The sequence below is a fragment of the Falco rusticolus genome, chromosome 1 (assembly GCF_015220075.1).
Source record: "Falco rusticolus isolate bFalRus1 chromosome 1, bFalRus1.pri, whole genome shotgun sequence".
NCBI classification, from domain to species: Eukaryota; Metazoa; Chordata; class Aves; order Falconiformes; family Falconidae; genus Falco; species Falco rusticolus.
The window spans coordinates 28640325-28666095 of NC_051187.1; the positions used below are offsets into that span (position 1 = coordinate 28640325).

General features: G+C 44.1%; 1 protein-coding gene across 2 annotated transcripts in view; it reads right to left on the reverse strand.

The window, feature by feature from the left end:
- Nucleotides 1-5684: 5684 nt before the first annotated feature.
- The window catches only part of KREMEN1 (kringle containing transmembrane protein 1), a 31500-nt gene continuing 11413 nt past the window's right edge, over nucleotides 5685-25771 (reverse strand). For both annotated transcript variants that reach the window (XM_037375315.1, XM_037375314.1), the window contains exons 3-9: nucleotides 22193-22284; nucleotides 15327-15451; nucleotides 14715-14868; nucleotides 11105-11437; nucleotides 10335-10493; nucleotides 8444-8528; nucleotides 5685-7503 (exon numbers count right to left, since the gene is read on the reverse strand). In XM_037375315.1, coding sequence (XP_037231212.1) covers nucleotides 7341-7503; nucleotides 8444-8528; nucleotides 10335-10493; nucleotides 11105-11437; nucleotides 14715-14868; nucleotides 15327-15451; nucleotides 22193-22284 — 1111 coding nt within the window. In that variant the 3' untranslated portion in view covers nucleotides 5685-7340. The remainder of the gene's footprint in view (nucleotides 7504-8443; nucleotides 8529-10334; nucleotides 10494-11104; nucleotides 11438-14714; nucleotides 14869-15326; nucleotides 15452-22192; nucleotides 22285-25771) is intronic.

Here is a 25771-nt window from a genome sequence, read left to right on the forward strand (position 1 = left end):
CACGACCTGGGGGGACACGGGTGGGTGACTCCTGGCTGGGGCAGGCAAGGGGGGGTGACGGCACTGGTGCCACTGGTGGAAATTGGTGCTTTGCTGCTCTCGTCGGTCAGCAGAGGGCAAAATTTGACCGAGGATGTTTATGCAGGCAGCGAGAGGGGCTTGGAGGCATGTGGCTGGCAGCCCGCGCGTGTACATATGGATTGATGTAAAGTGTGTTTGTGTTTTTGGGTAGGCGGTTTGCCTCCGTGCATTACGTATGTCCCATCCAGCGATACACACCCAACAAGCCTTTCCAGTCTCCCCCACTTCCTTCCTTCTCCCAAAGATTGTCCCTGGTAATCCCCTGGACACCCCGCCGCTCCTCTGTGTTCACGTCGCTGTAACTCGGTCACCCCAGAAGTCAGCCAAGAACTGAGCCCCGCTGCCTCCAGCTCCCTGTCCCGTCTGGGAGCTCCCCGGCAGGGCTGCAGCCCCCCGAGCTGGGGCGTATCACTGTGGGGGGGCTCCTGGGGCTGGCATCCCCCCGAGCTGGGGCATATCACTGGGGGGGGGTCCTGGGGCTGGCATCCCTCTCAGCTGGGGGGTATCACTGGGGGGAGGGGGCTGCTGGGTCTGGCAGCCCCCCGAGCTGGGCAGTGTCACTGTCTGGGGGTTCCTTCTCGCGTGCGGCTCCGTTGTGGCCCCCGCGCTGTGGGAGCCGGGGGGGGCGGGGGCGCAGGAGTGGGGGAGCCGCAGTGGAGGATGTTGAGCAGCACCAGCAGGTGCTTCCCAAGCAGAGCAGGGGCCCTTTTTGTGCTTGGCCAACAGAATCCTGGCAATTGCCGATGATTGTAGATGCTCATTTCATTTGAAAATCAGTTCATTAAGCAACTGTTCTTAAAAAAATACCGTAACGCTCACCATATGCACCGGGCTGGTAATGCCTGTGTCACACTGGTGTTCCCTTCCCTCCAGGCCCCCCCAGTTTGCTGTTGCTGACTGGTGGATTGTTTTACCAAGTCTTGTTCTGGAGAAACCGGTGAGGTGATGGTGCCTGTAGGACCGTGCCATGCCCTCCCCTGCTGGCCCACCAACCTGGGGGGGAGCCCAGAGCCCCGCTCCCCGCGGCTGCGGGCTGCAGCCGGGACCCGAATGTGGTGCTGGGGGTGCTGGTGGATGCGTTCTGTCTTTTCCTCATGATAGTGTCTTTTTTTTTTTTTTTAATGTCTAAATGTAAACATTTTCTATAAAAAACATGAATCTTTTCATATTTGACGGGGGAGGTTCATTTCAGTGCTGAGGTTTGGTATTTCAGGCATGGGGGAACCCTGCGAGCACCATAAACCCGCGTGGAGCCTCCATGGGGAACGCGGCGAGCAGGACAGCCTGGGCTGCAGGAGCCCCTGCGTTACGGGGACACTTGGTGTTTCTGTAACACTACCTCACTTTTGCTGTAGCAATACTGGGTGCATCTGTCAGATCCTGTGACAGCTGTTGGGTAACAGGGGCTGTTACTTGGGCAGCATGAAGAGAAGTGTCCTTACAAGGCCGGGAACCAGCCCAGGCCGAGCCTCCGTCTGGGAGAACACAGCGACACAAATCCCGGGATTTTCCCCTGCCATGGAGCCACGCTCCTGCTGCTGAAACGCTGCACAGAAAAGTGTCTCTTTCCGAATAAAGAATACATGTCCCTCACGGGGAATGAAACCGTTGCTTAGGAAACAACCGAAAAAAGGCAGCGGTTCCCAGATGGACACAAGTGTAAGAGGAGCCCGGTGACCCGATCGGCAGGAGGGGGCACGGGACCCCCGAGCCGGGGAGGCTGGTCCCCCGCGGCCGCCGTGCCTCTGAAAGAAAATGAGAGTTTGAGTCGGGACACAAAAAGCTGGAGGGACAGTTTTGGTGTCTGACACTGCTGTTCAGGTGTTCACATAAAATGTAGCTGAGGGTTTCTTTGGGAGAGCATCGTGCTGCTTTGGTCAGGAGTTAATGAAAGAACAGGTGAATCTCGAAGGCGGGGAAGCAGCGTTACGTGTTGCTGCGATCTGTAGAGAAAACACTGGAAGAATCGTTATGGTCGCTGCCAACGGTCTGAAAACACGTAAATGGAAAACTTCACTTTGCTGTTACCGCCGAAATCGCTTCCCACTGTGGTGCCGCATGCTCCGCACGTACCACCCTCAGCGCCTGCAGCCCAAACGTTCTCCCCACCCCACAAGGCGGAGGCACCGCTGGAGGCGGCTGGGGCACTGCAGAGCGTCTGCCTCCCGCGCTCGGCACTTGCCCAGGCTTTAGCAACGCTAACACAACTCCTGCTGACACTCACTCTATTTATTTTTTATAATTATTACCTACACCCATTTGCTGACCGCAGCATGGCCACATACAAACACAGCACGTGTGTCAGCGGTGAGATATTTGAGGTTTGATTCATTCTGTTCTCTTTTGTCGGTCGTCTTTGGTTCATGTGATAGTTTGGATTTACAGTAAATTGTCCTGGGACTGAAATTCAGAATGCCGGCTTTCATCCCAAAGCACAGGTGCTCAGTAAAGTTGAGCAAGTACGAGCTGCATGAGATGTATGTGTGTCAGGGGGTGTGTTGTTACAGCAAAACCGGTATGCTTTGAAGGCTGCTTCTTTTTTTTTTTTAATCTCAAGATCTTAAGGTAGCAGAATGATAAGGCTGCTCATAAATGTCTAAATATTCAGGTGAAACTGCTGCTGGACTGTATTTCATTGGAAGATTGTGAAATATCATTGCTTCAAGGTATCGAGAACTAGCTGGACAAGTATTAGTCAGGAGTTGTTTTGTAGTTCACCCTTCAGGCAAAGCGGCGCGCTAGAACAATCTGTCGGTCTTCCCACCGCCCAGGAAGCGTTATTAACCAGGAGCCGAAACTGGAATAACGAGTCACGCTCACCCACTGGCAGCCCAGTCTCCGCTGATGTGTTTGGCCTGTAGTCATGCGGGCTGCAGATTCAGTAGTTTCCAGGGCTATCAGGAAAAATCTCCCATTTATCCCATCGCTGGGGAGCTGGGAATAGCGAGGCACGAATTCTGCAATACCACTGGTGTGGCTGTGTGAGCGATGGGGCAGAAGCCCCTCCGCATTGCACTGGCTGTAGGAAATCTGACAGAAACAAGCCCCCAAAAAGATGATATTGATGCTTGACCGAAAAAGCCGATGACATGTTTGATGTTAAAACGGTCCAGGGAGTATATGCACATGAATTTGCAGAATCTGATGAACAGCCCAATACAATTACAAGCTAGAAATGAGACCCAAAGGAGGAAAGCGCATCTTAAAGCAGCTGTTTCATCTGAATCGGCATCTGCCACAAAACTGAGTCCGAGTTACCCTCTTCTCAGCACTCTTCTAGCATAGAGACCAATGAATTATCTTTGATTTTCTTCTATGGTTACAGTGTATAGAAAATTTATTTTTCCCAGAGTGTAAACTAACATCTTTTCTTCCTATAAAATGTTAGCAAGATACAAGCATAATATGCTGTATTAAATAACGCATTTCCTATACATATATAAATATATATATTACTATGATAACATATCACACATATTTTTAAATAACACAGTCTCTATTCCCCCCCCCCAACATAACAATATTAAGACAAAAGTACATAGAAAATCATTCAGTTAACACTAAACTAGTTTTAAATGTAGATTTTGAACGAGAGGGGCCACTTGTCCCGCTGGCCCCCTTCCACCTGAGGTCCACACGCACTGTAGGCTGCTGTAAGTGATGCTGTGTGGCTTTGGCAGGGAGGCAGCCTGCCACGCTGCTACAGGCAGGGCCAGCGCGAGCGCTCGGTGCTTCTGGGGCCGGGAACTGGCTTTTTCCTGTGGCTTACGGTCCACTGCGGTGGGTCAGCTCAGCTCGCTCTGCAGCCACCCCAGAAACAAGATCAGAGAGCTTGTCTCTGTGAGAAGTAACTCAGGGAAGAGAAAGCGATGGTAATTTTTAACCTGATCAATTTATTGCACCACCACACAGCCGGTCACACCAACACCCCAGGGAGGAGGGGGCCGCAGCCGGGGCCGGACGCCCCTGCATGAGAAGGCAGCGCCTTGTAACAGTTTTGCTGTCAAAATGGTCGCTTTTGAAATTGTGGCCAATGCCACGTTTGCAGCCTGTCCAGCCTGTTGGAACTGCTAGGTAGGAGGTCAGAAGGCCATTTGGATACAATTCCAAACAAATTCTTCTGCAGTTATTTTCAATTTGTTGCAGAAAATGCTGTAAACACGAACATCCCGCGGTGTCTGCACCCTCCAGCTGTCAGCACTCAGCTGCTAGTGTCGCAGGGGCGTTTCTGCATGCTGAACCATGTGGGATTACAACAGTTGTGCATGTCAGACTTTTCTTCCTTCTCTCCCCAAACCCTTAATAGCAAAGATCAGAAAGTGCTACATTAATGGATACCGGCTGTGTTGGCCACGTACCACCATGCCCCTGGAGTGTTTGCACCGGGAGTGCGAGTGACCACACTTTGAAGAAACCTACAGCAGAGACCTATGTGCTCTTGGTGGCCCCAGGCCCATAGAGTAAGAAGTGCTACTTAAGGGACGGACCCCATCTGTGCATTTCTACCTGTTGGTCTGTTTCCTAGTATCACAGAGGTATCTAGAATCAGACAATCTGAAAGATTTGGGGGGAACATAACAATGTCCTCTCTGCTTTTCTCAGTGTTTACCTGTGCACTGTCCCAATACCTTATGCTTAGTCATGATCATTGTTGCGGTGGCCAGTTAATCTGCTCTTACTGCTGGTTTTATGGGTCTTTCATACAGAAATCAGATAAACATTCCATAAGAAAGACCCTCAAAATACGATTTTATCAGTTAAAAAATTGTTGAGGAGCTAAGGGACCGATGTAAAAACTCAGTTTGTAAATTTTCCCAATTTTGCATTAGTAGCATCAGTCTGTCTTTGTTGTTTGTAACGGGCTTTCTCTAATTTTATAGTCAAATTCTTTAGTGAAGAAGAGAAGCTTAGCAGTTCTGTATTTTTTCCTTCTGCATGAGGCAGAAATCAGTCATAGGGTGCTCCTGACGTCTCTTCAGTTTATAACATTAGCTAACTGCTTTATGAACATCCCTTTGCCTACGTATCTTTAACTGCTCAAGAACATTCCAGAAGGCAAGCAGACAAAGCTTCATACAATGCACTCGTAACGTAAGGGTCCAGGTTTACACTCTCACTCACTCCTCCTGGTTCTCCATTAGTGAACCATACTAAGCACACTTAGGAAGCAAACTAATCTGTTTTGCTACAAATCTGTGAGGTGGACTCCTTCCCTGCACAGCACGATGCAAAACCTGACTGCTAAAAAGGCAATTTAGACATTTTTGTTGGGTCTGAAACAGACAGTGCTTTTTGGTCCAACCTGATGACACGTAAGAGATAACCAGCACATTTTACAACTCGTTCTGTCTTGATTTTAGGCGATACTATAATTATCTTTTCCTGTACTCTTTCCAGCAGCTCATGCAAGAAAGTACTAGATATTCCTATGATATTCCGTTTTTGATTCGTGAACAACTCCATAAGTGCTGGCTCAGTAAAGTCTTGTTTCTATTAAGCATTTATTGCGGTACTGTTCAGCTGTCTCTGGCACTTACCTGTGGTACATAAATGGAGCTGGAATTAATTCAATCCAGGTAAAAGACTAGACCTACAATGGCAAGTAAGGCACAAATTTCACTGTTTAATTCTTAGATGCCCTGTGTTTTCAAGTAAATCTATAGACCTCATGAAGGGGATGGAGTTACATGTTAAAAACAGAAGGGCAGATGCTACAATGAATTTAAACTCAGTGACGCTTTTCTTACTATTCTTAGTTGACTTTTGCAGGTGCATTTAATGGTTGTTCTCTGACCACAGGCCTGGTATACACTGGTGTATGTTTAAACTGATATTAATTCCTTTTGTCTTAACCAGAATTACTGTACTGTAAGGGCTCTCGCTGAACTTCCTCTAGCTTAGTTGGAGGAGCTGCTCACTCACAGAACTTTTCCAGTCAATTTATCTGACTTCTGTATTGTCAGTTTTTCCTAAATATCTTGCTTTCCCAAATATCTGCTGGTCTGGACTTGCTGAGACTGAGAGACTCACTGTGGGTCCCCAGTAGTGGGATGAGGAGTCTGAGCATTGTGGGTGAACAGATACGCTACCAAAGAGAAAAAACAGTTAATGCTGTCTGTTACAATCAAAGAGAAACGATTTCACAGATCAGATCCTCACTGATGTTCTAGTTCTTTGACAGGTAAAGGCATTAATCTTAAAATGCAGTTCCGTTTTAATTTTGCAGGCAAGACGACACTTTCCCTTCTCAGAAGTTGAGCATCAAGGCAACTGGGTACCTGTCCAGCTGCACAGCCTGGCATAGGTGAGCTGTTGATAGCAGGCTACAACTTTGTAATAGTTTAGGCTGCTCAGATCAGTATCTTTAACTTCAGAGTAAGAATCTGTGCTAGCCACACTTTTCAAAAATCCAGTGGATTTACAATTTCTTTGGATAATCCTTAAAGAAGCCCTAAGCTTATGCCCAGAACAAATGCAGGACTTCAGACAGGAGCATGATGGTTTTCTGTGAACAAAATTATCATAATCCTCAGCAAATTATGGGTCAGACACAGTCATTTAGAAGTCTTCATTGCTTGAGCAGCCCTTTACCTGGTGAGCATTACCCCATCAAAGCTCACCTTTGCAGCTGGAACTCCACAGAGTGTTTGCGTCCTGAATTTGATTTGATTTTTATTTGTGCATCTCTGCTTGTAGAAACAGCAAATGTAGAAACAGCAGAGCACTGGGCAACCAGGCTGATGGTTTCTCCAAGTCTTTGACTCCCACGTTATTGTACAGCACCGTTTAGACATGTTTACATTAAGGCAATAAGCTCCGGTTGCTGTGGCAGCTGATGGGTTATCTGTACCTACCTCTGCCTTCAGCCCCGAGACCAAAGGGGCTCCAGACGCCTGGCACAGCACAGCGGTGCAGGGAGAAGGACACGAAAAGTCCTCAACCTGCAGATACTCATTCAACTACCTTTGGCAGGGGCACAGGGGATTTTTAACTTTACAGGTTTTTACATATATCTTAAGTGCATTGGTTTAAAGGCAGTTATTAACAGCACTACAGATCTGATGAGCACCAGATATTCCAAAGTTATTGCCACAATTAAATCTGTTGTCACTACTATACCCAAGAGAACAGCAGATAGGTAAAGTCACTTGAAGGCCTTTGGAAATGGACTTTTTTGAAAACAAGTATGAGATTGGGAGAAAAAAAAATCCAGTCACCTGGATTTTAAGGAGATTGATTCTTGTAAAATCAAAGACACTTCAATTTCCCACTAGCGGGTTGCAATCATCTTGTTGGCTTCGAAGCTTTTTCTTGAAGATGGATATCGATGTGGATGGCTGGTAAAATATACTCCAGATCTCGCCAGCAGTCGTAACCTCACTGGAATCTTCTGTTTCAGTTGCAGATGGTGTCTGATGGGATCTAGGAAACAAGCATTAATTCACTGCAAGTGTTAAGGTGCTTGGGAAGCTGCTGGTACCAGTGTGTCTGTGTTACTGCTACACTGGTAATGCCAGCAGCTTCCATGGCAGCCGTGACACCTTTTCTTTCCATCACCTCCTGCAGTTATGGAGGTTTTTGGAGCATTTTGTTGGTTGTTTCTTGACCAAATGCAAAGTCAGGCGTTCTGTTGCTAGAACACTTGCTACCCTAATGAAAGCAGTGACGTTGAGCTAAGAAGCCTGTACATATTCTGTTACTAATTGTTGTTAATATAAATTTATTTCCTTGTCTATTTAAGCCTGTTTGTGATATGCAAATATAATATTCAGCATCCCCCATCATGTCATTCAATGAGTGTCCATCTAGAGGACACAAAAATCACTTGCTGTAAGTGTACAGAAATATAGTAACAAAACTATGTTGTTTCCAATAGCCAAAAAACCCTATAACATGTAAGAGTCACACTATAATACAGATTTTCATTTTTGTGATTCTTTTTTGAACCATTTTCAGTATTTCAGTAAAAGAATCTAGCCTACATCTAACTTTTTTCCCCAATCCCCCAATCTGGGATGAAGTTTCAATTTTTTTTCCCCACAAAGCAGTATCTTAATCTGACCCCTTCCCACCAATGCCAAATGTCTAATTACATCTGCCTCGTTACGTAATGTCACTCAGTATAAGAAACCTTTTTATTCCTTATACACAAATCTTGTCAAAACAAGACCAAAAGAGATATTCTAGCAGTAAATGTTACTGTAACAGACTGGGAAGTTAAAAAATGTGCTTATTACATATTTGTATCTTTTATGAGGATTTGCATATGGCCAGTCTGACAGTATCAGAAGGCAGAAGTGTACCAGGTTTGGTGCAGAGCTGAGATGTCAGTTCTCCAGGGACAGTTTTGCTCCATACTCACCTCATGGTAATGTGGAGAAATATCTTTGCTGTTATGGCTGTAACACTTAGGATGAGCAGTGCTGTGAGACTATATATTGTCCACTCTGTAAGAGAGAAGAGGACGGAGAGGGGAGGAGAAAGTAAGAATATTGCACAGAAGAAACACATAACATTCTGATGCTTTATTCAAAACTAATTTGAAGATGCCTTAAACCTTAAAACAGTATCTTCTGCAAAGACTGGTAGGAACATGTAACTCTCAGTCAGAACCGTTTTTTTCCCATGCAGGAATGTTCCCTATAAAATTGAGAGCTGGGAAAGTCCAAAGCATATGCCAGTAAAATTATCTAACTAGTATCCAGGAAAGGAATCAAAAGTCACTCAGAGGAAAATTTAAAAGCAGATTAAACAACATACTAGAATATATGCTACCAGTAGTAACTCTGTATTTCCAAGGAGATGGACTAGTTTTGTATCAGTAATTACATAAGTAATCACTAATGGGGTTTATTTTCCCTTTCTAGAGTCTGCTGAGACAGGTGATCAGTGTTTGTGGTCTGTTATTTTATCACCTTACACTGAAGGCTCTTGGTCATTGTAGGTTACATTTCAATTTCGTTCTGGTTTGGCTCTTTTAAGTCAAAGAGGCAAGACTTAAAGAACAGCTTGGTAGATTGTGACATTTGAACAATTTAAGAGATAGGGGCTCAAAAGGAGCAGATTTCTAAATAATTAAATCATCTTTTAATTTGGACTTGAATAATCTTGCTGTGGGAGGCTACAGAATGTTGAGGTGGGAAAAGGATGGCACTCGAATGTAACTCTAACGTATTTAGCTAAACTAAATCTAACTGAACTGCCTTGCAAGGACCTTGAATTATTATAAACAACTGAAGAAAGGCCATCACTCTCAAGTCCTGAAGCTCAAAGGAGGAACAAAAGGAAGCCTAAGTTCCCTCCTACCCGGTGCCCCCTCCTCAAGACACTGACAGTTCATGACGATTTTAGTAGTATTTTCACAACCACACAAAACCCAAGGGTGCAGCTTCACCTCCGGCCGGTGTACCCAAGCCAGTTTAACACCAGGCAGCTGAAGCGCAGCTGCAGTACGTCAGGGCCCAGCACCAGCGCACCTGCCCCAGCCCTGGGCAGTGCTGCAGCCTGACTGCTGAGGGCAGACGGGGCTCACGTGCCCGCGTGGTCTTACACTTCAGGTCGGGGATGCAGACAGCTGCAGGACTACACAGCCATGAGGGTCCTTAGTGTGAGCAAGGCCCAGCTTCAGCAACACGTAACAGCAGGTGCCCAGGGTAGTTTATAGACAGGAAAGACCAACGGTGGTATTCACCACGAATCCATTTCCAGCCTCCACTTATCTACAACTCAACAATTTCCTGAATGAAGTGATGTCTTGAAGGCGAGTTCTAGACACAAGACAGTTCTCAGCTGCATCTCCCCCATTAACTTACTTCATCCTCCTATAGCCCTCTCTGTATGACTGCTGTAGCTTTTGTGTACTGGGGTAACTGGGAGACATCCAGCATGCAGGCCATCCCAGACTCTACCAAAGCTTGCTCTTTTTTCAGCACCCTTTGCCACCTCTAAGGTACGCACCGGTCCTCGAAGCTGGTGCTAGTAAGAAGGCTGCTCCGACTCACATCTTACTCTTACGTGCTTTCATTCTCAAGGATTCACCACCTCCATGCTATTTCCAACTGATTTATGCTCAGGAGTGAGTTTTGAAAAGTAATGAGAGCAGCAGTTAGTGGCAATTAGACTAAATGAAAATTAATTTATTAGTAAGAGGCACAGTGGATCAGATAATGTGGAGGAGAAGGCAAAGGAAAGAGTGGCTCTACTTGTGCCTGGGCAAAATGTTTTTCTGTTTCCACATTTTCTTGTAACATTACCAGGCATGGAGCTACTAGGGTGACTTGGGCTGGTTGTGATGACATAGAGTATCTTTGATGACCGGGCTGCATTGATGCTGAGATTTGCTTGTTCATTTATCTTCTCTGAAAGGCTCTGATTCACTGGAATCTTGTTTTGATGCACGTTGTCCTTCACAGCTGAAAACACAAGAGTACAATTACAATAACGATTTCTTAACAGCTGTGACGACTTTTCTTTGCGCTTGTGAACAGGCATGTGCTGCGCTCCGGTTTACTTACAGAACTCAAATAATCAAAGTATGTCTGATGCAAGAACAAGGCTGTACTTGACCAAGCTGGGGTTCTCAGAATTTTTCTGGAAGCTAATTGTTCACCATAACAGCAGGTACAACTCAAGGAATAAAATGTTTTCTCCTGATGACTTTCAATCTGAGTGGAACAGACTGTTGGAAAGAGCCAAGATGAACCAAGATGCAGATGGGCTCCTGGGTTTTTTTGTTTTGTTTCAGCTTTGTCATTTTCCAATCTGTTTTGACAGGCAGGTATGTATAGGATTGAATTTTTGAAAATTTTAATTCTGCTATTTACAACAGTTGACTAGAATGTTCCAAATTTAGAGAAATTTTAATGAAGCTTTTACCCACTGAGCAGTGGCAACAAGATAGATGAAACACCTGTAAACACAAGAGTTAAAATATTTGCCCTTTTTCTGCCACTTCAGACAACTCTGTGAATTAAATGCTTTAATGGCTCACTGAAAGGTAGAAACAGTAACATTAGCCTCTTACCTCTGTATCTGATAGCAAATCCCTGGGCTTGATTGACTTCATCTGAGAAAAAGTACAAAATGACAAAATCCAAAGAGATGTTAAAGGTGTGGGGAGGCCGGTTCTTGCCGTTAAAACGGGCTAGAACATGATAGGTATAGCCGTCCAGCAATTCCACCATATCTGTGGCATCTTTGATTTCAAAAAGGGCAAAGCTGAAGTGGATTTGAGATGCTCCTGGAACTTGTATCGTCCAGTAACAGACTTTGCCTGTGCCGTATGTGTCAGGAAAATCTGGGGAATAGATCACAGCTGTGGCAGAAGTGTAATTCCCTCCACAGGCACCAATAAGGGCTGTGAAAAGAAGAGAACAAGAAAAATGGAAGTGAGGGGAAGAGATTATATGTTCATTATGCACAGCTTCAGCACTCTGTAGATTCTAATACCCAAACGTGACTGGAAGGTGCAGCCTTCCTACCCCGGCAGGATGCACCAGCTCTCACACCAGTATTCCTTACCTCCCACAGCACCGGGGGCATGGCTACCATATTGCATTTGTTGGGGACACATTCTGTCTCATTACTCTGAGACCTACGTATCAATACTGAACACTGCAACTCTCCTTTCTCTTTGTATGCAAGCACGTACCCCTTCCCGCATCCTTGCAGGCACAGGACAAAAGCTACATCACTGATTTCGGGACTTGGATTCGATCCCTGCCGGGCAGGCAGGTGCATTAGTGACTGTAAGTCCCACTGCTGAATTCCTGAAATCCCTTCACAACACTGCCAAACTGAAAAACCAAATCCTCACAGCGCAGCTGAGGTGGAAGGCACCCCGGGACATTGCGCAGCCCAACCCCTCTGCTCCAAGCAGGAGACGTTGTCTAGTTGTGTCTTCAGCCTCCACAACCTCTCCAGGCAACCTGTTCCAGTGTCACCCTCACCATAAAATAACTTCTTCCTTAGGTTTACATGGATTTTCCTGCATTTCCATTTGTGCCTGTTGCCTCTTGTCTGTTCACGAGGTGACAATGAGGAGAGTCTGGCTTCCTCCTCACACCCTCCCATCAGTTATTTATACAACATGAAAAGATCCCCCCTGAGCCTCCTTTTCTCAAGGCTGAACGACCCAGGATCTCTCAGCCTCCCCCTGTATGAGTGACGCTGTAATCCCTTGATCACCTCTGGGGCCACTGATACGAGCTTTTTAAGCGTCCTGTCTTTTGATCTTGTCCAGTTAATGTTTGACCTTACCTTTCGCTAAGTCACTTGAAAAAGATCCCGTTACAAAGTCAAAAGAAAACCTTTCAGGTTTCTTGCTACCTTTTATACTCAAAACAAGCACATGCCCAGGAAATCCTTATATTCCTTGACACCTACCCAGATTCCCAGTGCAAACTTATTTACCAATGAATCCAGAGAGAAACTCAAATGCCAGTCAACTGACTTGATGCATATATATATATGATCTATATGTACACATATGTAATTTAAAAAATGTATTGTATACAGGTATATATGCATGTATATGTCTTTATATATATCCCCTATATACACGGTATTATATATGTATTACACAATAACTTATTTAACGGCAAAACTGTTTGGATCAGAGTTACTGCTCCCTCATATCATAGGCTGAAGGACTGAAGAATCGAAGTAGAATTATTTTCTCTGAAAGCTTAATTAAAGCCCTGTAACAGAAGCCTGTGAGAATGGAAATAAAGGAAGCTAAGTGTTTTGAAGCGTCTCAGTTTTCACAGGCCTCTGAGAAAGGGCTTTAATAAATACAAATTAAAAGGGAGCTGGGGGAACAAGAACAAGAAGTAGCATATGTCTGCCAGAAAAATCACGTGAAAGCATTTCTCTCTTTCTCTGGAGCAAGGCCTGATCATGGCCTGAGCAAACCTCACACTTCAGTGCCATGCTATGAAAGACCTTACAGAGGAACTGAAAGGATATGAAAGAACAGAAAGAATGTGACAGACCACACAGAGGTACTAAGGTCCACAGAGGGGTTTGTGTTTGGCTCCAGGCGAACCAGAGCCGCTGATTGAACAGAATAGATAGAATTGTTTCAATAGATTGCCTTGATAGAACTGAAACTCGTCACAGATATCAAACCTCCTCTTTGCAAATGGCTCACAGGTATTGTTACATTTGGCCGTGCTGTTTGTAATTACCGAGTCACATGATGTTCTTCAAACCGGCAATATTAACTAAGAATGCCAATGACTAGTGCTCCGCAGATGCCTAACAAAAGTACAGCATCGCCCCATATGGAATGGGAATGCTTTCCCTCTCTCATTTCCTTCTAGCGCTGGCAGAGTTCCGTGTTGTGGGCCTGAGTGTTATAGCTTTAGCCCACGACAGCAGCACTCAAAACACGCCAGCTTAATGGAGGGTGTGTGTGTGCACGGGGATCGGGTGAAGGTTCTGGCCATATGACATAATCTGGAAAAAAGGAATGAGATGAGCAGGTGTTGCTCATCAGCAGAAGAGTTACTAGGATGGCAGTTACTAGAATGACTTCTCTTACCTGGCCATAGCTGTTTACCACAAAAGACAGTGCAGGTCCTCAGGGTAACATCGTGCTGAGCCCTCGGTCATTCCAGAAAAGGAAAGCTACGAGGGAGCCTTTACCCATCATGGATTTAGGAGACCAAGAGCAAGAGGGAACAGCGGATGCTGCAGTGTGACGCTATGTGTTATCTCAGCGTTGGAAAGCAACGTGCAACTCTGGTGCTTCTTTTCGTATCTTGGGGAGAATCTGGGAGTGAGCAGAGTGACTAATTCCTGTCTCGGCTGAAATGTCTTTCTGTCTCATGAGCTGGGAACCACAGTTTTAAGAGTAAGGAGAAGGGAAGTTTGGTTGCATGTTCAGAAAGTGGAGAACGATGCCACTTTGAGTTCCAGAAAGTTTAGAACTTGACTTAAAAGGTAGCTTCTACATCAGAGGCAGCTGAGATCTGAGAAGCAACGATATATCAGTGCCTACTGTGAACTCTCCCAGTACTCCCAGCTATACTGGGAGCCTGTACTGCAGCCAGAGAACTGGGTTCTCACAGCTTCAATCTCTGAAGTTATGCAGCTGGCACTGGTAGGTACACTGGACAGAAGAGCAGAAAGCAGGATTTCTATGGGTAAGAAGTTATGAAATAATTAATGGTCATAATAGCAACCTCATTCTACTACGCTGCTTTGTGATGCATTAACTGGGTTATAGCGAGCCTTGTCTGGTTTAATTAAAAAAACCAAGATGGTGTAGACTGAAATTTTATTTGAGGTGCCTCATCTAATCACATATCTACTCTCTGGTAAGGTCAGTTCTGAAGGCGTCTTTCTGTGACATGCTGTCTGTGATGGCCAAGTCAGTGGGGAAGTAAAAGACAATCCTCGGAGCATGAGTCAGTTGCCTGAGCAGGCATCATTTCTCGGAAGAGCTATTTCACGTCATTAGTGGATGTGAATTTTACGCAGAAATGGAAAGCAGCTTGATTTTATACAGAATTTAGGTGTTTTGCTGTTTCGCGTGCAACAGTTCTCATTGCATTTAAACCCTTTTCCCTAATTTGTTGAACATTTGAGGCCCCTCCTTTGGGAAAAACTGAGCCTGTTTCAATACTTACTGTCAAAAAGAATGACTCTGCCATCCCCACCGCAAGGCTGAGTATGGTCTCCAAAGCAAACACTGTTGCATTCCGTACTGGCTGCCTCCCCATATCTCCAGTAGTCAGGATTATTTCCACAGAAACAAGCATAACCTGATTCCATGCCTGCAAACTTTGACAACAAAGATGCATAAGGAAAGGAGGGATAATATTTAAACAAGTGACAGCAGGAGGTTTTATGAATAAGAAAGCTGGCAGCAGAATATGTGTGTTTTGGAGAAGTGTGATTAGTCAGAGGTCACAGGGCCCACCACAAACTATTTTTGTTTGAGCTGTCAGGATGCTACTTAAGACTAGCGAGAAAGATGGGATGGAGGGCCATCAGGGCGCCTAGCACTCATAGCTGTGGCAAGCAAGCATACTGTCTCCTGGCATCCCGGCATTAGTCGTTTGTCCCGATTGCTCTGGATGCAGAGAGAAGGCTAGCTGCCCCGGAGCACGAGTGAGACCTTAGAACTCCTAAAGGAAAATAAAACAGGGGCAGGGGGCAGAAATACAGGAGTGTGCTACAGGCATATTGCCATCATCTGTCCTTGAAAACGTTTTGTAAATGTACGTCAAAGAAATCACCTTAAACTGTTGACTTCGGCAGGAACTGATGCACGTTTGGATAGTAAGTTTATTGGAGGTCTCACTGGTGCCAGTCAAAGGTGGTGGCTCCCCGTGGTCCTTGTAACAGCCCAGATTCCCCGGCACTGGCAGGAGTAACAGACAAGAGTCACTCTAAAGGTGTGCCCGAGACACCCAGGACACAGACCACTTCACGCACCACCTGGTTCCTAAGCAGCTCTCTACGTGCTCTTGCCTTGATTTCGCAGCATGGGAGATGTTACTCTATGCTAGATCCTTGTCAATAATTTTCCAAACATGCCCAGGGATAAATGACAGGTTGTGAAATCGTAACTTCTTAGCAATATACCTGCAATACCCTGTAGTTGGTTTCTGTAAGCTGCAGTAACACAGACAAGATAAATACTTGGTTCATTTCTCCTAATAGAGACAATGAAAAAAAAAAAAAAAAAGGCATTAACTGGGTTCAGAGGTTTTGTGGCCTTTTTTTGACTATGATTGTACATATTCTAACCATGTTAATTAAACAATGTGATTTCCGTCTGACCTTCAAACCATTCTGGAAGTTTTCTAAACAAGATATTTGAGGAAAGGAACGGGAACTCTTTCAGGATGATGTGTGGAAAGTTTTATGGGAGGGACTATATACTTATATAGGGGAATTTCCTAATACTTAAAACTTAAAATTCCAATATGAATTCAAAGTATCATATTTTATGGTACGTACAAAAAGACTCAAAATGAGCAATATTTCTGTTGTAAAGGAACACCTATTTATACTGTATTAATATAATGTTTCAAGGCGCCTTGGTCACTGTGGGAGGTCAGAAAAAGTTTTCCCCCTTCAGTGCATAATTTGTCCTCTGTTTTTGTTTTGGTTTGGTTTTGCACTTTTCATCAAAGCACTGGAATTTACCCATGACTACTAGAAAGAGGATGTGGGGTACAATACAGTGCTGTGGAATGGCATAAAATTATCCCTCGCCTACTTGTCATATCTGCTCACATACTTGGAATTAAATCTATTACCAGCTCTTGTGGTCAGATGATTTTTCTCCCCGTGCCAGGCTGACAATGATTATTTTTTTGCCCACCTAACCTCCACAGCTCTGGGTTCTGGAAGGCCCATTTCTGGGATTTCTTATACATGTCCATGTGCAGCAGCCATTGAAATAATGCCCTGATTTCAGAACTTGTTTGTCTAATTCTAACAAAGATGGTCTCATCCCTATTCTTCTGGAATATTAGATAAGGAGCTTGTAAACTGATGTCAGCTCACCATTAAATAGATCATCCTGACACCTGGAACAGTCAACAGGTCTGTCTGAGAACCAGCTCCCAGGCTACGTTGCCCATGGCAGCCTCCTTACTTTGAAGAACGAGGTTAACCCATCTGTTAGCGACCAGCAAATATACTAGTGTGTACATGATTATACTCTTAAGGAGGATGATCACAGTATTATAAAGAAGAATTAATGAAGTTGGGAAGATAATTCAAGTATGTATATTTCTTTAATAACTAGATAATGTTGCTTGAAATTCTCTTCATAAAATACTTTGGTTTTCTAAGAATCATACAATTTCAATTATAAACGCTTGCACAGAGTTATGGCTTTGATGTGCCCTGCAGCAACCTGAATATAAGTACTGAGACGTCAAGTTGCAGCCTGATTTAGCATACCTCTGGAAATCCCCATCCGCAGCCGCACCTGGCGCAGCGCAGCTGAGCACAGAACTCGCAGGGAGCTCAGCTTTTTGCACAGCGCATGAAGGATTTCACTGCCCTGAAAAAGCTTCCTAGTTAACCAGCTTAGCTCATTTTCCTCGGAGAGCTGGGATTTCCTAAAAACATATATTTTATATTTTAATTTTTTTAAAAAAAAAGTAGCTCTATTGGTGAGACACTTCAGCCTTGTCTCCAGAGGATTATACTTCAATATGTTCCATGCTAAGAAACCAGACCGAGTAATGTGAAAATTTCTTACATTTTGTAACTAAATCAGGCATACCATTCGGGTAAATCCTAAAGCTAATTAGTCTCCTTGGTGTCCCAGCAGTATTTTAACTTTCTTGTATCTAGCAAACAAAATTAGTGTCATGCGATTGGGAATAAGCAGGGGAAGCATTGATATAGCCCAACAGCACACAGTAATTTCCATGCCAGTGCCCAGGATACCAAATCAACAAACTACACGAGCCCAGGGATATACGCTCAGCTAAAAGCACTTTAGTAGTCCCACATCAAATATATGATTAAATATTCTTCCGAACTGGGACAACACAGACAAAAAAATGACTCCCCTGTATGCGCATATGATTTTGACACACCGGTTCTTCCTACGGCTACTGACGGGCTGGCTCTGAGCCTGGGGCACCACCGAGTGGCTACTGCAGCGTAACCAGAGGACGTAGTATAAGCTTAACAGCAGAGAGGAGAGTTGGAGAAGCTCTAAGTGGCAAACGCTGTTCTGCTATCAGATCCACAGTGGTCACTAATTACTGCCTCTTCAACACCACTTTTAGTGTATTAGAGCAATACACTCCTCATTCACACCATATTAAACCGAATCAGGATGCATGCATAGGGAGCCACTGACCATGTCCCCAAGCCAAGACAGTATGTTCACGCGTGCAGAGCAGCTCTGCAAAAAGGCCCCGGAGGTCCCGACAGACAGAGCTGGATGTGAGGCAGGAGCTGGATGTGAGGCAGGAGCGTGCTGTGCAGCAAAGGCGCCCGCAGGTCTGCACTAAGCTGGGCACAGCAAGACAGCAAGGGGAGTGATGGTTCCAGCCCGTCCCTGTCAGGACCACATCAAGACTCCTACGTCCAGCTTTGGGGCCCCCAGAACAAGACACTGACTGACGGGGGCGAGTTCAGCAGAGCGCCAAGATGCCCAGAGGGCTGGAGCCCCCCAGCCCCTGGGGAGAAGCAGCCGAGGGCTGGGGCTCGCTCAGCCTGCAGCAGACGAGGCATCAGGGCTCCCCCGAGCAGCGCTGCAATAGCCGCATGGAGCCCGGCACCGCATGGAGCCAGCACCGCATGGAGCCCGGCACCGCATGGAGCCAGCACCACATGGAGCCCGGCACCGCATGGAGCCCGGCACCGCATGGAGCCAGCACCGCATGGAGCCCGGCACCGCATGGAGCCAGCACCACATGGAGCCCGGCACCGCATGGAGCCCGGCACCGCATGGAGCCAGCACCGCATGGAGCCAGCACCGCATGGAGCCCGGCACCGCATGGAGCCCAGCACCGCATGGAGCCCAGCACCGCATGGAGCCAGCACCGCATGGAGCCCGGCACCGCACGGAGCCAGCACCGCATGGAGCCCGGCACCGCATGGAGCCAGCACCCTCACGGCCACGCGCCCTGGGCAAGAGGCGAGGGGCTCGGGCTGGAACACGCCATGCTCCGGCGGGATACAAGGAACATCTTTCCACCGCGCGGGCAGCCAGCGGGGAGCGGGGGCCCAGTGAGGAACGCGCTGCGTCCCTGGGGCCGGAGAAACCTGGTCGGCAAACGGCGCAATGGGGGCTGACCCCGGAGGTGGCCCTGCCTCGTGCAGGGGGCTGGGCGGGATGGCGGCCTGAGGTCCCTTCCGACACAGGGTATCCTACAACCCTGTGTGCATGTATAAAACTATATATATATCTGTACATATATATATATGAAGCAATGAACAAACAAAAGTATTCCCTAGACAGGCAGTGACTGTTTAGTTACTCTGACCTTTAACAATTTCCAACATAATCTTTTGCCCTAATTTGCTCTTAATGTTCAGCCTACTACGGAAGCACTGCGGAAATGAGGCAGTAGATGTTCTGCAGTTACTGTTGGCGCTCATCAGTGATGTCTTACTGTTACAGTCTTCACCCATTTGTATCTATTTGTTCTCCTGTGCTTATAAGGTCACCTCTTTTGGGCAAGCATGCTATTTTTCTTTTTAAGCAGCATCCGACATGATGAGGTCCTGGCAAACACCAGAGCTTCTGCATATTACATGTTAAGGAACATGTATTAAAACACGGAATTCATCCTTTTAAGCTCAAAACCACATGCCAGCTATGCTCATTGAGGCTTCAAGAGCCTCCTAGCTTTTTGCAATGGTAGCATGCACCACCTCAAATTGCACAAGCTACTCTCTTTGTTCTTGCGTTAAAATGCAGACAGGTCAGTCTTAGCAAGTGATTGATACAGCTCTGTATGACTTACCTTGCTCTGCCATTTAACACTTCATCAATACTTCAGTCAAAATTTTTACATGACCTACATGCACACAGGAAATACGATAGCAGTAATGAAATCTGTTTATGTTAAAAGACTCACGCGGGCCAGAAACATGGAGATGCAATTACGTGGGACAGCAAGCCTTACTTTCTTTCACCTTCTGGGAACGTAAGTTGTTATTTCCTTTGAATTTCAATCTAACCGCATTAACAAAGAGCCCAAAAAAGTCAGGAATAGCTGCAACATTGCAAACAAACCATCTAAAGCATTCAGTTATGAACTCTCTGTGCGAGATGCACGTGTTCTCTCAGGACTCAGTGCTGCCTTGCCTTCTATTTTGTTTGTGTCCACTCCAGTCTGCTTAGCAGACAAGCCACCAAGAGGAGAGGAAGAAAAGGAAGGACTAAGCTCCGACCAGCGTAGCTACCACTGTCTTCTGTGATTATGCCCACCCATGCTCATCAAACACTGCTGAACTCTGTATAGCATGTTTACACATGCAGAGTGCCAGAACACATTTCTGAATGAAACATTCAGTGTTACATATAAATATTAGTGATCAAGACACATGATATAATCATGTGAAATCATCATAATGAAAAATTCTTAACTGTAGGTTCTTAATTATTGTTACAGTGCATCGTTGCATGCAAATCTCTCCAGGCAATCAAGACAGTTCACGCTGTTGGCATTGTAGTGATATTATGTGGGTATAGTTTATAGGTAAATTATGCTCCAGATACTTGTCTTTTCTAGTAGTAAATATAATTATGGAAAAGAAGCTTATATAAAACGATTTTTTTACTTCTCGAAAAACTTCAAATAGGGTATTTTTACACAATTGCTTTTGTGTTCCATCACAAAACTTGGTTTTTTATTATGCACTTCACAAGTTGGTTTTGATAGTCCTATGATTTAGCATCATGCTTACTGCAAACAGAAAATCTGGTAAAGAATAAAAGGTTTTTTCACTTACACAGCTTCATAAACCATGAGGTTTGTATTAAGACTTGGATGGGCTTGCAATGTACAGTTTGTTCTAAATTGCTGCAATTCCTTTTTCTAGTATCCAGTTTCAGTGCAATGCTTGAAGCAGCTGCTACTGGTCAAAAGGACATTTTGTAAATGTAAGTCTGGATTATCTGTGCAAGTAAGTGTCCAAGCTTAAATCTTCTGCTCCCCACCACAGAGAAAATGAGTGAGGCTGGTTTTAAAAGGATCCTTTGTGTAGAACAAATGGAGTGGAGAGAATTTGCCTTCCAGCTTTTTTACTGGTGCCATATCCAGAGAATTTGTTAACATCTGTGGTCTTTAAAGAAAATGCAAAATCTTTCATTTTAGACCAAGATAAATTTCTTAATTAGGAGGGTCATGTTTCCTAAATAGGACCTGGTATATTAGAAAAATAAGAGTAAGATGTCCTCTGAACAGTAAGTATCGGCATGCCGAATGATTTTGTGTTCTTTAAATTAGACTCCTTAATCTGTATTTAAGTCTACGTAAAAGTCACCCTACTTAAGGCCACACTTAATGTGTTTGTTTGCCTAGCTTGAAGATGTGAATCACTTGCTCACATTCATAAAAAAGGAAAACTGTGGACAAAGTAAAAAACCACTTTAGATCTATTTTTCTTTGTTTGCTTTTCTAAGCTTCAAGTAAGAAAGGTACTTCTTCCCATCGGAAGTATGCTGCATAAGGACAACTGCTCTGATGCTTAACAGTATGCACAATAAGTTACCCTTAAGAAACAGAGAGTACTTGCACAGAAGTTAGGAAAGCAATTAAAGGCATTAATGATTAGACTTCATAAAAGATGTAGTTAGGGTTGCTTGTTAACATGCAAAGCTGGAATATCTTTTTGATATTTAGGCATATTTTAAAGAATGTAATTCTTGGGAGCACTCAGGAACAAAAATTGTTGGGACATACTGGCACCCATCATGACAAAACCTCCATGTTTTGGATAAGGTAAATAATACAAAACATTAGAAGTATTAAATGCTGGAAGGAAGCTTCAGGTGAATAGCTTGTGAGTTATCGGTTAAGAAAAAAATCGAACAAAGTCCAGTTTGTGGTTTCACAGCAATGCCAAATATATGTACCTGCAAGGAACAGAATTCTTGCCCATATACCAAAGAAACAGCCACCTTTCCCCTATGTCCTCTCACACCGTATTTCTTCCAAGCATTTCTGTGTATGATGTGTTGTACATATTAAACTAATGGCATCTATTTTCCAAGCTAACTGAAATGACTGTCACATAGGTATCTTGTAAAAAAAAATAAAATCTCCCATTCATTTTTGTCCTCTAGATTTTAATAAATGAATGACATATTTCTACGGATTGAAAAAACTAGCAGTACTTCCTAAGTTTTGAGTGATTCTCTGTCTGGTATTATTCATAAATAATATAATTGAGTATTCTGAGATGAGATGAAAAGGATAGCAATGGAGGAATGATTCAGTAAGCTTGTCATTAACTCTAGAGACCCATTTAGAATACTGCTTAGTCTGCAAATGAAAATAAGCTGATTGGCCTTTTACTAGTTTCTGTTTGAAAATCACTACCCACTGTTGTATAACTGCCAACCTCTGTTCAACAGAGATGCAGGACTAAAAATACTGCATGGTGCTCTTACTTCGGCAGGATGGAATCTCACAGTATTTCCAATATATTCCATCCTCATGCTCTGCAATGTAGCACCATGGGCTGACATCTCCATCAGGGTTCCTGAAAGAGAAAAACAGAGAGTGAGCAAAAATCATCAAATGTTTTCAAAAACCACATAAAAGTAAATCTTACTAAGCTTCAGCGTCATCACTATTTCTGCTCTAACACCCATTGGATATTTAACCCGCTGGACTTACATACCAAGAAAAATGCAGAAGTAGTCAGGAGGTTCAGATAACTTGGGTTATTACAGTACACAGCAAGCATAAAATGTTAGTAATGTCTAAACCATAACTTTTTTCTTTGAGACTAAAAGGTGCAGAGCTATTTCTGGACAGTACTGAGAGAGAGGAAGATTTTCAGCCCCACATCCTGCCTGCAGGTTCCTTCAGACTCCTAAACTTGATTTTTGCCTTGGAACAAAATAGTCCAGACTCCGACTTTCTGTACGTATGATGACAAAAACATTTACCTGATAAAGTCTGGGAAAGACCGAGGTTTTTTCTTCCCCTTCAGTAAAGATGAACAAATCCGTTCCAGTGATCTGATATATTGATGGACGGGATAATTCTTTATGTGTCTGTGATTATTCTTTGCTGTTATGTAGCATCATTACAAATGCATACTTAATTAGTCGTTAGGTTATTTAAAGTTTTTTCTATGTACACTTTGAAAAACTATTCACATTGAAAAGATCAATTTAAGAGAATAAATTGGTTTTTTGGACAGTCAGGTTGAAATACAACCTTTTCTTGTAACTAGGGCCAAACGCAATCTTCTCATCACATACGTGGGCATGAATTCTATTAATGAGACTCCCTATACTGAAGTGTCACTTCACCTGCACATTGTCATTTGGGCATATTAACAACTCTTCGTGGGAGATCCAATTTTAGAACTGCTGGGGATGTTTTTTGGTCAAATAACAGAACACTGAATACAACTGTTGAGTTGAGTTCAATTTAGCTGATTAAAATGCTGCTAGTTAGGCTTTCAAACAGACTAGTAAATGTAGTGGACAAGGAAAGCCTGAGAGCAGTGTGCTAGGAATTTAGGTGTAACAGCAGAGCTTCCACTGGCTAAAGAAAGTAGAAGACTAAAATCACGTACTCGCAATAACACAATTTTCCTTGTTGTCAGAGTTACAGGAAAGTTTGTGTTTACACCTGCACAACAGAAATCAGATGTCTGTAACTGGATCATGGTAATGGCACTCCACATATAAACACCTTAAAATACAAGGAAACTGCAGAGGAATGTCATTAATGTCTTTAGGAATCTTTGCCTTGAACCTCAAAAGTGCATACAGTTAGAAAACAATTGAGTGTCTTTCAAAGTTTCCAAAAACTTCAGTCTGTCCAATTTTGTTATGGCTGAAATGAGGTTTAGTGGAACATTATGAAGCATTTCCATCTTAACAGGGTGTCTTGCAGTAAACAAAATATTCCAAGTAAGGACCACCCATGGAGAGATAACATGCTTCTGATTAATGCTTTAAGTGTAAAATTAGATTATTCAAATGATGTCCCTGAAATTGAGCCTCAAAGCAATGCATTATGCCTTAAAAAAGCCTGGTGAGATATGTGTTGTCTCAGAGAAGGGAAGATCAACTTGTCCCTTGTCACCAAGCAAGTGAATGGCAGAGAAAGAGCTAAAACAGCAGGATCTTCACTCACAAGGCATCGGCAAGATTTGCGTGCTAAAGATACCCTCTGACACTCTCAAAACAGAGACTTTTGGAAAGAGACTTAAAACAGTGACTTTTTTTTTCAAGAGAATGTGAAGTTAAAAAGCATCCGTTAGTTAGCCCCATCATTCCATGCACCTGTGAGAATATTCCTGGGCCAAACGATACAGCACAAGGAAGGGAACAGCTACCCTTCCAGTCAAACTCCATCTCAAAGAGGATGATCTAGCACCTAGCAGACTGAGGTTAAAAGACTGTATTTGGTAACTGAGTTATTTCTCAGGCTTACATACCAGATTGTAAGCTTTTGCTCCTTGTAACACCAAATTCTCATTTGCTAAGCAAAGTGAGACTCTAGCAAGGATTACTTGAATACATGGACAAACATTCAGATTTTTTATGCACACTTTTGCATAGCTTGCACATGTCTTGCTTTCTACTAACCTAAGCATTAGCCAGACTTGACTGACAAAAGACCCTGTAGATACACTCTATCTAGGATACTGCCCTGCAGCAACAAGCAAAATTACATTCTTGATTCTGCTGCTTGCATCAGAGATAATTCTGTGGCCACTGGCCTTTTTATAGCTCTGTATTAGTATGCGTACTGAGAGATACAGCTCTCCACGTGTCACAAAAATTGTTATGCATTTGGTGTTGTTGGGCTGACGGAGGCTGTGAAATTGGTGTGAAATGTTTTCGATGGGAAGACAGTCCTTCCAGTGCTCACATGCTGATCTGATACTAGACAGCTTGGTGGGCTTCTTTGGTTTCCAGGTCATTTTCTAAAGAGAATGCCCAACTTCTATGGAGTTTCTCTTGTAGGTGCCCTTTTCTTTGCCCCTGTAAGACGCTGAACTGATTCAAAAGACAGTCAATTCAGAACTTGGCAATAACTCTTGCTCCTTCTATGGCTAAAGAGTCCACTGCTGCAACACACTGAACAGTGTTAATTTGAAGCAGTGCTGCAGCCACTGGAAAAGATCCCAAATAAGTCTTATTCTTCTCTGTCCTTCACCAATGTTCTTCACCAAAAAATATCCTCCTGAGCCACCAGATACTCTGGAAATGCCACTGATTCCTTTCATCAATGTTCTCATCCATCTGCTGCATGCCACAAGACCTCTATTCTGTGCTTTCTTACTTATTCTCCATTAACTGGCTGGCTCTGGCCTATTTTCTTGAATGTCTATTTCTGATTAAATATGGAAAAGTTCTGGGATCAAGAACCAGGACCCTATGTTCACGACACAATTGTGCTGAACCCCTGTGTGTTAATTTTGCCTCATTTACCCTGATTTATACTGCTTACAGTGAAGTGATTTCAACATGAAGGTGGCAAGTGTATAGGCTCTACCCTAGAAAGCCTGTAACCTGCTAAGTAAAAGCATCTCCCAGGAGAGCTGAGGTGTGGTTTGAACCTTCTCACAAAGGAGACATTAGAGCTTTTCTTGCTATGCCCCAGGGAATTCAATTCTTAATTTGTTGGTTCAAACATCTCTATCCCCATTACCCAGTGAGGAAGAGACACCACTCAACTTTACATATCCTAGACGTGCTGATGATTATCGCTGTTTAAGGAATGTATCTATCGGGTTATTCCCTACTTGTTACCATAGCAAGTACAGACGGGCATGCAAACCTTGCTGGTCAGCCCTGCCAAGGCAGAAGGGCACGTAACTTCCCAATGCACAGCATCAGGAGCTTAAACGTTGGTGGCTGAAAAGAGCCTGCAGAGCCTAAACATGTCTGAACTTAGCTTCTTATTTGGCTCCTAAACTCTGAAGTTCTTACTGAAACTTCATGCTGAGTTCTATCCGTAGTTATGGGGGGCTACTCTGGAAGGCAGGGAAGCGAAAG